At 29.3% G+C, this 11,825-nt stretch overlaps 1 protein-coding gene across 1 annotated transcript; it reads right to left on the reverse strand.

Annotated features, from left to right (window-relative positions):
- Window positions 1-1,034: 1,034 nt before the first annotated feature.
- On the reverse strand, window positions 1,035-5,516 carry LOC8265245 (squalene monooxygenase SE1). Its single transcript, XM_002509997.4, has 8 exons — window positions 5,066-5,516; window positions 3,596-3,707; window positions 3,265-3,439; window positions 2,822-2,990; window positions 2,419-2,637; window positions 1,999-2,274; window positions 1,488-1,766; window positions 1,035-1,356 (listed from the first exon to the last, which is right to left on the reverse strand). The coding sequence occupies exons 1-8, from the start codon at window positions 5,333-5,335 to the stop codon at window positions 1,246-1,248; spliced, it is 1,611 nt and encodes a 536-aa protein (XP_002510043.2). The 5' UTR covers window positions 5,336-5,516; the 3' UTR covers window positions 1,035-1,245.
- Between the last annotated feature and the right edge of the window lie 6,309 nt (window positions 5,517-11,825).

Below are 11,825 nucleotides of genomic sequence, written 5' to 3' on the forward strand. Positions count from 1 at the left end.
TATTTTTTTTAATTGATAATAATCTTAACATGCTTGAGTTTTCAGTTACTTTTTTCTTTTTATTATTTAGTGGTTGAGTTTGCACTTGTTGAATTTTTCTAGTAATAATTTTAATATCATGAATACTAATAGAAAAAAATAAAGAATTTAATTTTTGTTTTCCATAAAAGTTTTCAATATAATTTTTTATTTATAAATTTTAATATTCTTATGGATAATTTTTTTTAAGTTGGCTTCTAACGATAATTTATAAATTGTTATAAAATATTATATTTATTTTTGTATGACATTAAAATTTTATTTTCATTTTCATGCATATTGGTATATGATAAATTGTCCGTTAATTTAAATTTTTTGTTAAATATACTTAGAAACAATGGGATTATCAAGTATTATTTATAAATTTATTAAATATAAAATGTAACTTTATTATTTGTGAATAGTAAATTTATTAGTTATTATATAAATATTTTTAAAAAATAAGTTTCTCGACTGTAATCTATAAATTTAAGATTGCTATACATTGCATCACTTTATTTGAGGGGAGCGCTTGAAAGAGAGTAGCTCTTTAGGCTGCTTCGTAAGGTTTTCTAGGGGCATAGTTTTAGATTGGAAGAAATGATCTTAGATTTGGTTAATAGGCACATTAAATATTATAAACAACGTTTGTTGGCAATATAGATTCCGAGCACCAACTTAGAAGACGGCAACCTTTAACATGTTAGCCTTGCCCTGCTCCCAGCCACCAATTTGGCGCCTTTGCGTAGATAGCCCCACAATTTACCGCAGCAGGATCAGGACCATTCTTTATTTTCCTCACGATTAATAGCTGGAATGCTTATTAGATAATCAGAATTATGCTCAGAAGAAGGCCGGGAACTAAGTATAGTCTTATAAGCAGCGAATGGCATCAGTTAAGTCTCTTTCGGCTTCTCTAGAAGAGTCATTTGCAACATTCACTATTTCTGAGAAGGCAGCCACGTGATGAGAAATGAAGAAATAAGTAGCTAGCAAACAAATAAAACACAAGTCCATAAGTGAAAATAAAAAAATTTATATATTTTGAGCTCAGAGTCACAGATATAGACATCCTAGGGAAAACATTCTCCTATAAACTAAAGCGTATTACAATTCACACTTCTTTTCCCCTCAACTTTGATTTGAACAAAGGGATGAGATTAAAACCAAAATGAGAAACGCCCCGTTCCTTCTTGTCACGAATTTTTCACTCACATTCTTGTCAAACTAATTGCATTCAACAGGAGGAGCTCTATAATATGCTGGGACGGTTGCGGGGAAGAACATCTGTCTAACTCCTTCTGCCTTGATAATGGGGAAGATGATTCCTGATGCACCCTGTTAAAGGAGTTTTTTGACATATTATTGTTCAGTATCACTAGTAAAATAACTTTGCAGATCAGTACTAGTTGATAAAATGTGATATAAGAATATTAGAAAAAGTGGATGGAGAGGAGATAATTACGCACCGATATCAACCTAGCTCCAACCCAGACGCGCTTAGGTGAAGGGAATGGCAGTAACAAACGGCCAACACCATAAATTGCCACAGCAAAGAAATGGACAACCAAGCTCAATGGACGAGGATTTAAACCCGAGAGCAAAGAGATTGGTCCAGTTGAGAATACACCTCCTAGACTCAAATAATCAAAGCAAGCCTGCCGCATTTCATTCCTTGCTTCATCAGATGAAGCACAAAACACCTTGTAGAGGGCACCTGCAAGCGTATTGATTGTAGATGCCACAGGCTGCAATTAAAACATGTAAGATATTGAGTTGACTACTCTAATCTGGAAGTTTATTTTTGTGATATGGCAGCTTAATTTGTCCAAGATGTTCAATTGCCAGGTTTTGCATATGAATTATTTAAAATAATGAAAAAGCACAGTACACTTTCTCCATGAAATTTTTTTCCTATAAGCATGCAAGCGGCTAGAGACAGCAAAAGAATGAGCAGGCAGCACTCCTTAGTAGTATTACCTTTCGCAAGGTGTAGAAGGATTCAAGATATCTGCAGAGAGTAGGTGCATCATGCAGGTCACGCAAGGGCTTCAGAAGTTCCCGCAACACAACAATGTCAGATAGTGCCACAGTCATTCCTCCCCCAGTCAGAGGATGGCGCATGTTGAATGCATCACCCATCAATAATGCACCAGGAGTAGGATAAGGAGAAGCAGGCATGCTTCTGTTTGGCATTGTCCGAATGTTTCCCTTATCAACTGCAGCTACAAAGGAATCATATATTTCTGGCGGAACCTGTATTTTATATTTTATGAGGTCAGTCCGAGACATCATGAAATATAAGTAAAGATAAGTAAAGTTTAATATTAAGTGTTAATGAAGAAATGCAAAGGGAAAATAAAAGCCCAACAATTTGTTCCTAAATTTTAAGCTACATACCTGAGGTGCCACCACATTCTTCAAATATTTTGCCATCTCCCCATTTGAAATAGAAGGAACCTTCTGGCCAGGTACATCAACTAGACAGCGAACTTCTGTACTACTGATCTGATAGAACAGAATTGGGGAAGGGTCTGCCAATACAACGTGCCCATGATATTGATATGGAAGTTTGCAATCCTCCAAGACCAAACCAACAAAACAAGAGGGCACATCCACCTGCAAAAGATTATCATAACATCAACTTAATTTTCTAAAAAGAACTTCATCACATGGAAGAAAGAAGTGGTGAAAGTTTTAGGTAATAATCTAATAGAAGTTGGCAATAAGTCAAAATACAGTAGAGCAATTTAATACTTATTGATAAGACACAATATTGTCTAATAAGATCACAGATCATCACCTTGGGGTTGCAAAGGGAGCGACGCAAGTTTGAGAAACAACCATCGCAAACAATTGTTAGTGGTGCAAAAGCTGTGAGCTCTTCACCAGTTTTCGTTTTGTAAACCACTCCTCGGATTATCCCTTTTTCTTCAATTAGAGAAGTGACAGTTCCTTGTTCCAATCGTACACTAGAAAAATAGAACAAGAAGGTATGATTAATGGTGAACATTGTCTCATATGCTTAAGATGATTCAGATAACTTCATATAACTACATTGTGCAATTAGTAATATACACATATTAACTACAGAGTGCAGAGACCTAAATATGGAAATGAATTCATGAATCTCTTCTAATGAAAACATAATCCTACAGGCACCTGAAATATGAATCATTATTGAACATGTCAAGTTATCAAAAGGAATTGGCAGATCTGTTCATCTATTCTGAAAAAAGTACATACTTAGGAATAGATGAAGCTTTCTCCCGCATCCTCTGTATAAAACGCCCATTGTGGAAGCTCCGCCCTGCTACATCAGAGTGAAACTTTTCCAAGGGATAAGAGAGTTGGGTGTGTTTCCCATCCATAAAAAGTGCATAACCAAACACCCGCTGTGCATCAATTTCTTCCACACAATCTGCAGAAAAAAGATAAGGTACTTAGCATCTGGAACATGCTGTCAGAGATTATAGGCAAAAGATATCATTAAAACATATATCGAAAATCAAGATCAATGCAAACTAGCAGCATTACAAATTTCTGTAGACAATTGCAGAATTTGATCTGCACGCACCTTCAAGTCCTAACTCAATTAACTTTAGATAGCCCCCCGGTTGTAGCAATTCACCAACAATTCTGTCAGGTTCAGTCAAGTCTCTTTCAATAACATGCACTCTACGCCCATCCTGCTTTCCAAATTACACATGTCAATTTGTGATTGAAATAATCATTAAAAGAAAAAATATAACGCAATAGAGGAAAACATAAATTAATCAGAAAAGAACAAAGACAGGAAAATGAAACTCAAACCAAGTAGGCCCTCTATTTAACAAGTATTAAGCATAATTTATTAAGTCATATGATAATACAACATATGGTCATCCATCAAAAGAATGAGAATAAGTTAAACCCACACACAAATAAGTACTAAATGTTAGCTTAGATGATAAGAAAAGAAAATCAATGCGCGCCCCACCATTAGGATCAGTAGCATATTTTAAGTTGTTTAGTCCATGTCTTAGTTGTTAGCACAAAATAAGAACTATCAATAAAAGGGTGGGGCAGAGTACCTAACAAATTCTATAGGAAAATTAAATAATAGATTTAACCACAGATAAAGTTCTGATTATTTATTTATTTTCCGAATAATTTTCGTATTGCCAAGTTGTCCTGCCAAATGGTGATTCGAAAATGGTATCCATTATGTAGAATGTAATATTCTATCAGATAAGACATCAAACTTGAAGTCCAAAATGTTTTTGGTTATCGCCCAAAGACAGATCAGCAAACTGCTGCATCTGCGATGGCTTTCAAGGTTTAGTGATAATTCTTAAAAAAAAAAAAAGCAACAGCAAGAACATATGAATAAAATAGGTAAAAATGACATCACCAATTACAAGCAACTTCCTATCATCAGAAAGAGAAAAGAGCCAAATAGGAATTGGTAATTGGCTTATAATATGTAGTGATTCTAAAGCACATATTTTGAATCAGTCCGCTTTATTCTCAATAACTTTGAAAAAGACCAAATTATCCTACTGCAGCTTAGCAATATAGGCCTGCAGCTGCAAATATAATACAAAATTATCTTCGATTTATGCCTGTGATGAGAATATCAATGGCATCGACAAGAAATACATGAAAAGATGAACATGTTAAACTAATATCATAAGTATGCCATCATTAAATCAGTTCATAAATTTTGGAGGAAATCCGCATCTATGCATAAGAAGCTTGAAGAAAAAAAATTAAACTTGTATTCAGCTAAACATAGATAACATATTAACATTAAATCTAAAATAAAATTAATGTATTGCGTCATTTCATACACCTTAGGCTTGCAAGTTAGAAATCATAATCTAGCTAATTTTTTTATAAAAGAAAAAAGAAAGAAGGAAGGACAAGGACCAAGGTAAAAAAGCATCTAAAGTGCATATCCAAATAAAAAAAAAAAAAAACAATTTTCTGTTTAGTAATATTAAAAAAATCAGTTCGAAGCTTAAAAAGAAAAACAGAAAAAAGAAGGCTCAATGAATCAATTTACCTTGCCGAGAGTATGAGCCAGAGCGGAACCAGCAACGCCAGCACCAACGATGATGATGTCAGCATCGGCAGGGTTATCGGATCTGCATTCTCCATTTTGACTGACGGCGGACATAGTTTTGGCGGAGTCACTTCTTGCTTGTAACAGAGCTTTTCTGTTGTTATCTTCTTCTTCTCTTTTGACCACCAAATACACCATATAATACAATCCAAACAGTCCTATTATAGAACATAAGATCCATCCTAACAAGTAATTATCCGCCATTTTCATGTCCGAAACGACAGCGTATGGTTTCTCTCGAGCTGTTTCTGTATTTGATGGAGGTTGTGGTGGTAGTATACTTTTGCTTTTTTTTGGCTAATATAGCTAGAATACGAAAGCTTCGCTGGCAATAATGGCTGTTTTTGTCTTTTAGATTAGTTAAGAAACAGAGACACGAGATTCTTCAGGGACCCGATGCTACTCCTTTTTATAGCCTCTCTCTCTCGCACTTTAAAAGAGCCTTGTTACGAGTCATTGCCACCAGAACTTACACAACGCGTATGTCTATCTGCTAACTTGCGCCTCTCGTGTTTACTCTCTTAACGTGCGCTTTGACTGGTTAATTTAAATTAAAATGGAAGTTTAAAAATGTTCCCACCCATGTTCGACAAAAGACAGATCGTTGGCCACTCACTCTACCTTTTGATCCGTGACTTGGATTTTGTTTTCTTTTCCTACGCTTTCCTTTCATATATTTAACTCTAAATCTTTTGAAATTTATAAAATTAAAATTTATAAATTTTAAATAAATAATATTAATATAAAATATTTTATAAATTTTAATAAAAATAATAAAATTTTAATTTTATATTAATAAATCAATATATTTTATAACATTGAAATATCTTTTTATTTTTTATTTTTTATTTTTTAATCAACAATACTTTTATAAAAAAGAATTTGAAAAAAAAAACACTAGATGGATTTAATCTATCATAATGTATATAAACAAAATTAATAGCATGTTAAATCAAAACTACACAGTAATTTTTAGATCTGAAATTGAATTTACTTTTGTAAATTGAGACCATCTGGAATAAAATAAAATAAAATAATATTATATATTTTCAACAACTAAAATATTTGAAATAATTGAATACAATATCAAAATTATTAGAATTTTTTTATATATTTCAACTAAAATTATTAAATTTTTATATTTTAGTAAATTATTTGACTTAATACATGATTCTTAAAAAAGATGCATACAAATTTATAAATAAATATCATTCAAGAATCTTGATATATAAATAATTTAGTAGTAAATTATAAGTTGAATGATATGGTATCTCCTAATTCAATTTGTGAAGTTATTACTAAGAAAAGTTTTTTTTTTTTTTTTTTTTTGTGATTCACATGCAAATTTCATTAAGTTTTTTTCAATAAAATTGTGTATGTTTATACCAAAAGGCATCTTAATTCATTGTAAAGCATATAATGCAAAAAAATTAAGTAATCTAATTCATAAACCATGTGTCTAAATCAATCTTTCTTGACTATGCGCATTTTGGGACTTGAGGACAAACTTAATTGTCAGATTAATTGCGAGGGAAACAGCAAAATGAAAGAAGATACCATCTTGATTGTAACAAATGAACCTCTTGTTTTGAAAAAATGAAGTTGAAAATATATATATAAATGAGATGGAGACGGTCAAATAATATTATGCAAGTAGCTTGTTGAATTGGGGAATGTTAAAAATTAATATGTTAGGGATGCATGCAATTCTATTTACAATAATTTTAGAGAAGAAATTTTCAAATTCGTGATTAATGCCTAAATAATAGTTGTACCAACTTTGATGTGGACAGTCTTATTGTCAAATGTCAACTATATATATCGGGATACGATTTACACTATGGATTTAAATAAATGTCAGCTTTTAAGATTTTCACCCTTTATATGGGTTTATTTGTAACTGCGAATAGGATTGTTATTAACACCTAGTAGTTTTTCTTTTTCTTTTTTTTCTTCTTTATTTTAGAAACATATGAATATCATATTTCTCTCATTTTTTTTTTAAATAAAAAAGATTAAATTTAAAAATCTTTTAAATTAAAATATGCATTTATTATCAAACAAAAAGCTTACTAATTATATTTTTTTCTCCCAAACTTTTAACTTGTAAGAAAAACCGTGGGAATTAAAACAATGGGCAAGCATGTTTAGCCTTATTATATGGTCAATGTCCTCCTTGAAAGGATTTAATATGTATCCCACTTGTTTTCCTCTCTCTGTTTTTCCTACAAAATTACCTAACTTAGCTATTGCCATATACATTATTTTCATTAATTACATAATTCTTTATGCTTCTTTCTCCCCCTTTCTTTTTTTTTTTTGGGTTTTAGTTTCATATAAGTTTTCAAAATAGAACCAATCCTTTTGGCCGATCTTTTATACATTAAGAATGACTACTGGGGACTCAAGTTGTATTCGTGTGTCTTTACCAAATCTACATTGTGATTATGCTGAGTTAAGTAGGTATGTGTATTTGTTTCAATAATCTTGATACCGGGTCTAAGTTTTATATATTTGTATTTTGTTTGAGTTTTTCTTACTATAATCTATTAAAAAATATATTTTACGAGACATATTATAATTTTATAATAAAAGGTCACTGAGTTGATAAATTTAATGGCACTTTATTTATATATATATATGAAAAGGATATTATTAAATTTTTATTTATTTTCATTTAGAATATTTTACATAAAAATCTATTTCGCTATTATTTATAAATATAAATAGAAATTTGATACAGTCCATTGAATATTTAATGTATAAAAGATGATAGCATCTTTACTCTTAGATTGTATTACAAGCAGTAAGCTTTTTGTTTTGTCTTTAAAGATATTCATGAACTACTAATAAAAAATAATATTAATTTTTAAACAATATGGAAATAGCTAGTGGCCACAGAATTACATGGTCAAGAAAGCTAACAAAAATCTGGCTCGTTCAACAGCAGTATAGATAAAGATCAAGAATTTCAATCCAGGAAATATCCATTCAGAATAAAAAAAAACAGGCAAAAGATTAATAACTCGAGAGTGCCAACATTAGGTTCATGATCCATCAAAGAAATGGGTTCCCATCTTCATGCATGTAAAAATAAAAATTGAGTCAAATAATATACAGTAGACTTAGCCTTAAAATCTTTAGTGGAAGACCAATACAAAAGCATCATCCGTTGAAAATTTCCACAGCAAGCTAAGTCAAAAAAAAAATTAAAAAAAAATACAATCATTATATCTAAAGAAAAATAAACATTGTCAGATTAGTCAGTCTTCCTGTCTTCATTAGCAAATTGAAGTAGTTGTCATTTGTGGTAGATTAAGTCAAGTTATTGGCAAAAACCTTCTTCTTCTTTTTTAATTGCTTATGTTAATTTTTGGTTAGTACAAGGAAAGCAAGATATTTGTTTATATTGGGTCAATGAAGTGGTGATTCAGGCACTGATACATGAAGAAATTTGATTTTGACTATAAAAAAATAAGTAATGTGTGCCTACTTGATGTCCAATTGTTCACACGCGAAGCACGCAAAAATGTGATTTAACGTTTTACTATAAAGTTTCATTTTACAATTGAGGTTCCTAACCTTTATGTTTATGGCATGGATCTATAATGTAATATTTGAATTTTATTAGGTCATTCATTTATTATATGTATTAGTATCAAGAACTACTTTGTTTAATATGAAAAATAAAATATAATTAAGGTATGTATATACTGGATGGATTAAATATTAGAAAAGTTAATAAAAAAAGTGAATGCATAATATTTATAGAGATCTAGTTAATGGGAAGAATGTTGACATCGTGCTTGAATTATTTTTATTGAGAAAATATATTCAATTATATTACGTGATCCACATTAATGAGAATTGTAATAGAAACATATTTAAAAATCTAATGCCAACAAAAAAATGAAAACTTGAAGGCATTGTAAATGCTTTTTTTTTTTTTTTCCTTTGTAAAAAAATATGACAAAAAATTAATTGCATGTCAACATAATTAATAATTATTATGAATAGATTCTTTATTTGTATTTTTTTATGTTTGATATTTATTTTTATTTTTTATATCAAAATATACTTATTAATTTTTTACTAACAAAATATTCATATTTAAAAAAAAAAAAAAATAAATTTACAAAACTAAAATATATCTTTTTTTTTTAAAAAAAAAGAAGAGAATCATATATCTAAATTTGGGTTTGAAAAATTAATTATACTGTTACAGTGATAAAAAAAAAAAAATTACATTCACTCGGGCGAGGCCAGCTATTGTTTTTTCTTCTATTCATATGCTTATCACTCATCCTCCCTCTCGTCGGGCTAGAAGGCATGTTTAAATATATAAAACTAATAATAAATTAAGTAATTAGTATGAATAAGAATATACTCTTATTTTCTTTAAAGGATAGGCTGTCCAAATCATTTCTCCTTCCTTATTTTACAAAATAATACGAAGTCCAGCCGATCCTCTTTTTATTCCCTGTGGTACCACCTTCATTGTTAAAGAATTATTTTTGTACAATTTGAAATTGACACACAAAATTATGCATCGTTCATTCTCAATTGAATCCAGTATTAAACAAGGTGTTTTCTATCCTAATTCATCTAATGCTGCGTCTGCTGCCCTGCATACACTTCCATCGCAAATATATACTTATTGACTTCCCAATTTTATTTTCCTTGGCATATTGGAAAGACAATAATGAAAAACTCAAATAATTTAGAACAGAACAATAATGCGGGTTGCCATGTAATGACTATTTATTGAATTGTTCTTTTGCAATGATAGATATGAGCTGTTGTAGGCATCATTCTCAATTCAATTTCAGATTTTGCATAACAGAAAAATAAATTTAAATTCTTTTCTGTATTTTTTTTCCTTATATATATCAATGTGCATGCTGTATATAGACTGCAGTACAAGTGAATAATCTATACTCTTCCAATTACATATTTTTAATAGTTAATTTAAATTAAAAGAATATTTAAATATACCAATTATAGAAAAAGATTTAGCTAAGTTATACAAAATTATCTTTATATACATATATAAAATCTATTACATTTATTCCAATATAAAATAGAATAAAAAATAAAAAAAATTAATATTATATTAAATATATAAAAAAACGACGAATAATTAAAATACTTTTTAATTTAAAATGAGATAAATAATATAAAATTGAAAGAGTAATCTATAAAATCAAACCTATTGAATGGCTGAGTTAAAAGACGGATTATACAATATAAAACCAGTCGGGCCAATAAAAAATATATACAAGAGGATTTGGCTTATTAAGAATGTTGACTGGAAGCAAAGAATGTCCTCGAACTTGAGTAGGTAGACAAAGGAATACCAATTGAGCTGGTCAAGCGAAGCATTAATTGCTGTGTTAGGCAACATATTTAATATTATTTGAGTTTGATATAAGCCCGATCATTCCATCGTTTTTATGTTGTTTAAAGTTTTCTGTTTTGAAATTCCATTGGCCAAACGTATTCTAATTTCTTGTATAATATTCATTCAATTTGTTTGTTTAATTAATAGATTTGACAAGTAGCTTATAATATCAAACATAATCCATTCAAATCATATTGTGCTCCAATAATTTAGCTATTTTATGATTGAATTCAATAAAGTATGGTAATAGTTAATTTACTGTTTAGATTCAATATAAGTTATTTCGAACGCTATTTTTCAAGTAACCAAATTGCAATTGAGAAAGATATTAATATTGCTTGTTAACCATCTTTGACAGGAAATTTTTTTTTTAAATGAAATCTAGAGAAATCAAAATTAAATGATTTAACTATGTTTGTCCTTCTATTACAACTAAATTATGCTCATGTATATAAGCAATTTCTTGTATAAAAAATAATATAAATATATAGAGAGAGTGATAGCAATCCAAATTTGAAAATCTTGCATGCACAGGATTATTGAGGTGATAGCCGCTTCATATATTCCAGCGAGAGCATGCGGTTATCTATTTCACACACAAAAAATGCCCACGAAAAAGAAAGAAGAAAACGTTAAGCACGGCAAAGAGTGGTTCCCCAACTCATAAGAAACCAGTGGAGCCGAGTTGAATTTTTTTTCTTTTGTTGAGGAAGGCCGAGTAGAAAACTTGAACAATTAATTAAATCTTCAAATCAGTTCAAATTTAAATATAAAAGGAAAATTTCAACACAGCTCTAATTTTATCTCACCATATAACTTTATTTAACAAAGCTTTCCATATTAACTTGGTTTAATATATTAAAATATCAAACCGAATTAAATGTAATATAAATATACTATTTGGCGTTGGAGGGATTATAAATCTTTTAAATAAAAAATATTATACATTTTAATTTTCTTATATATTGATATCTTACTGTCTAATATAACTTTCATTATTAAAATTACTTTATACATTTTACCATTAAATTAATTATCAAAATACTTTTAAGAATATTATTATATTTTTAATAGAATTAAAAATATATTAATATAGTTAGCAACATGCTACATCCTTTAATAAATAATTTTTTTATTTAAATAATATATTAAATTATAAAAATTATAAAAATATTAATTTATAAATAATAAAGATATTAAGAAAATTACATAATACAGTTTTTATGGAGAGAAAAGTTATAATTCTGTCAGTCCAAAAATATAAAACCACATGTCACTTTTCTTTTCCTTTTTTAATAC

Source organism: Ricinus communis, chromosome 2 (genome assembly GCF_019578655.1).
Source record: "Ricinus communis isolate WT05 ecotype wild-type chromosome 2, ASM1957865v1, whole genome shotgun sequence".
Taxonomy (NCBI): Eukaryota; Viridiplantae; Streptophyta; class Magnoliopsida; order Malpighiales; family Euphorbiaceae; genus Ricinus; species Ricinus communis.

Bases quoted from the DNA above. Each gene is read 5' to 3' on its own strand.
- LOC8265245 (XM_002509997.4), bottom strand. From the start codon at position 5,335: ATGAAAATGGCGGATAATTACTTGTTAGGATGGATCTTATGTTCTATA. The intron at 3,708-5,065 runs GTAAATTGATTC...TTTGGAAAGCAG, and splicing joins TGGCTCATACTCTCGGCAAG to GATGGGCGTAGAGTGCATGT. The intron at 2,991-3,264 runs GTATGTACTTTT...CTATTTTTCTAG, and splicing joins AAAGCTTCATCTATTCCTAA to TGTACGATTGGAACAAGGAA.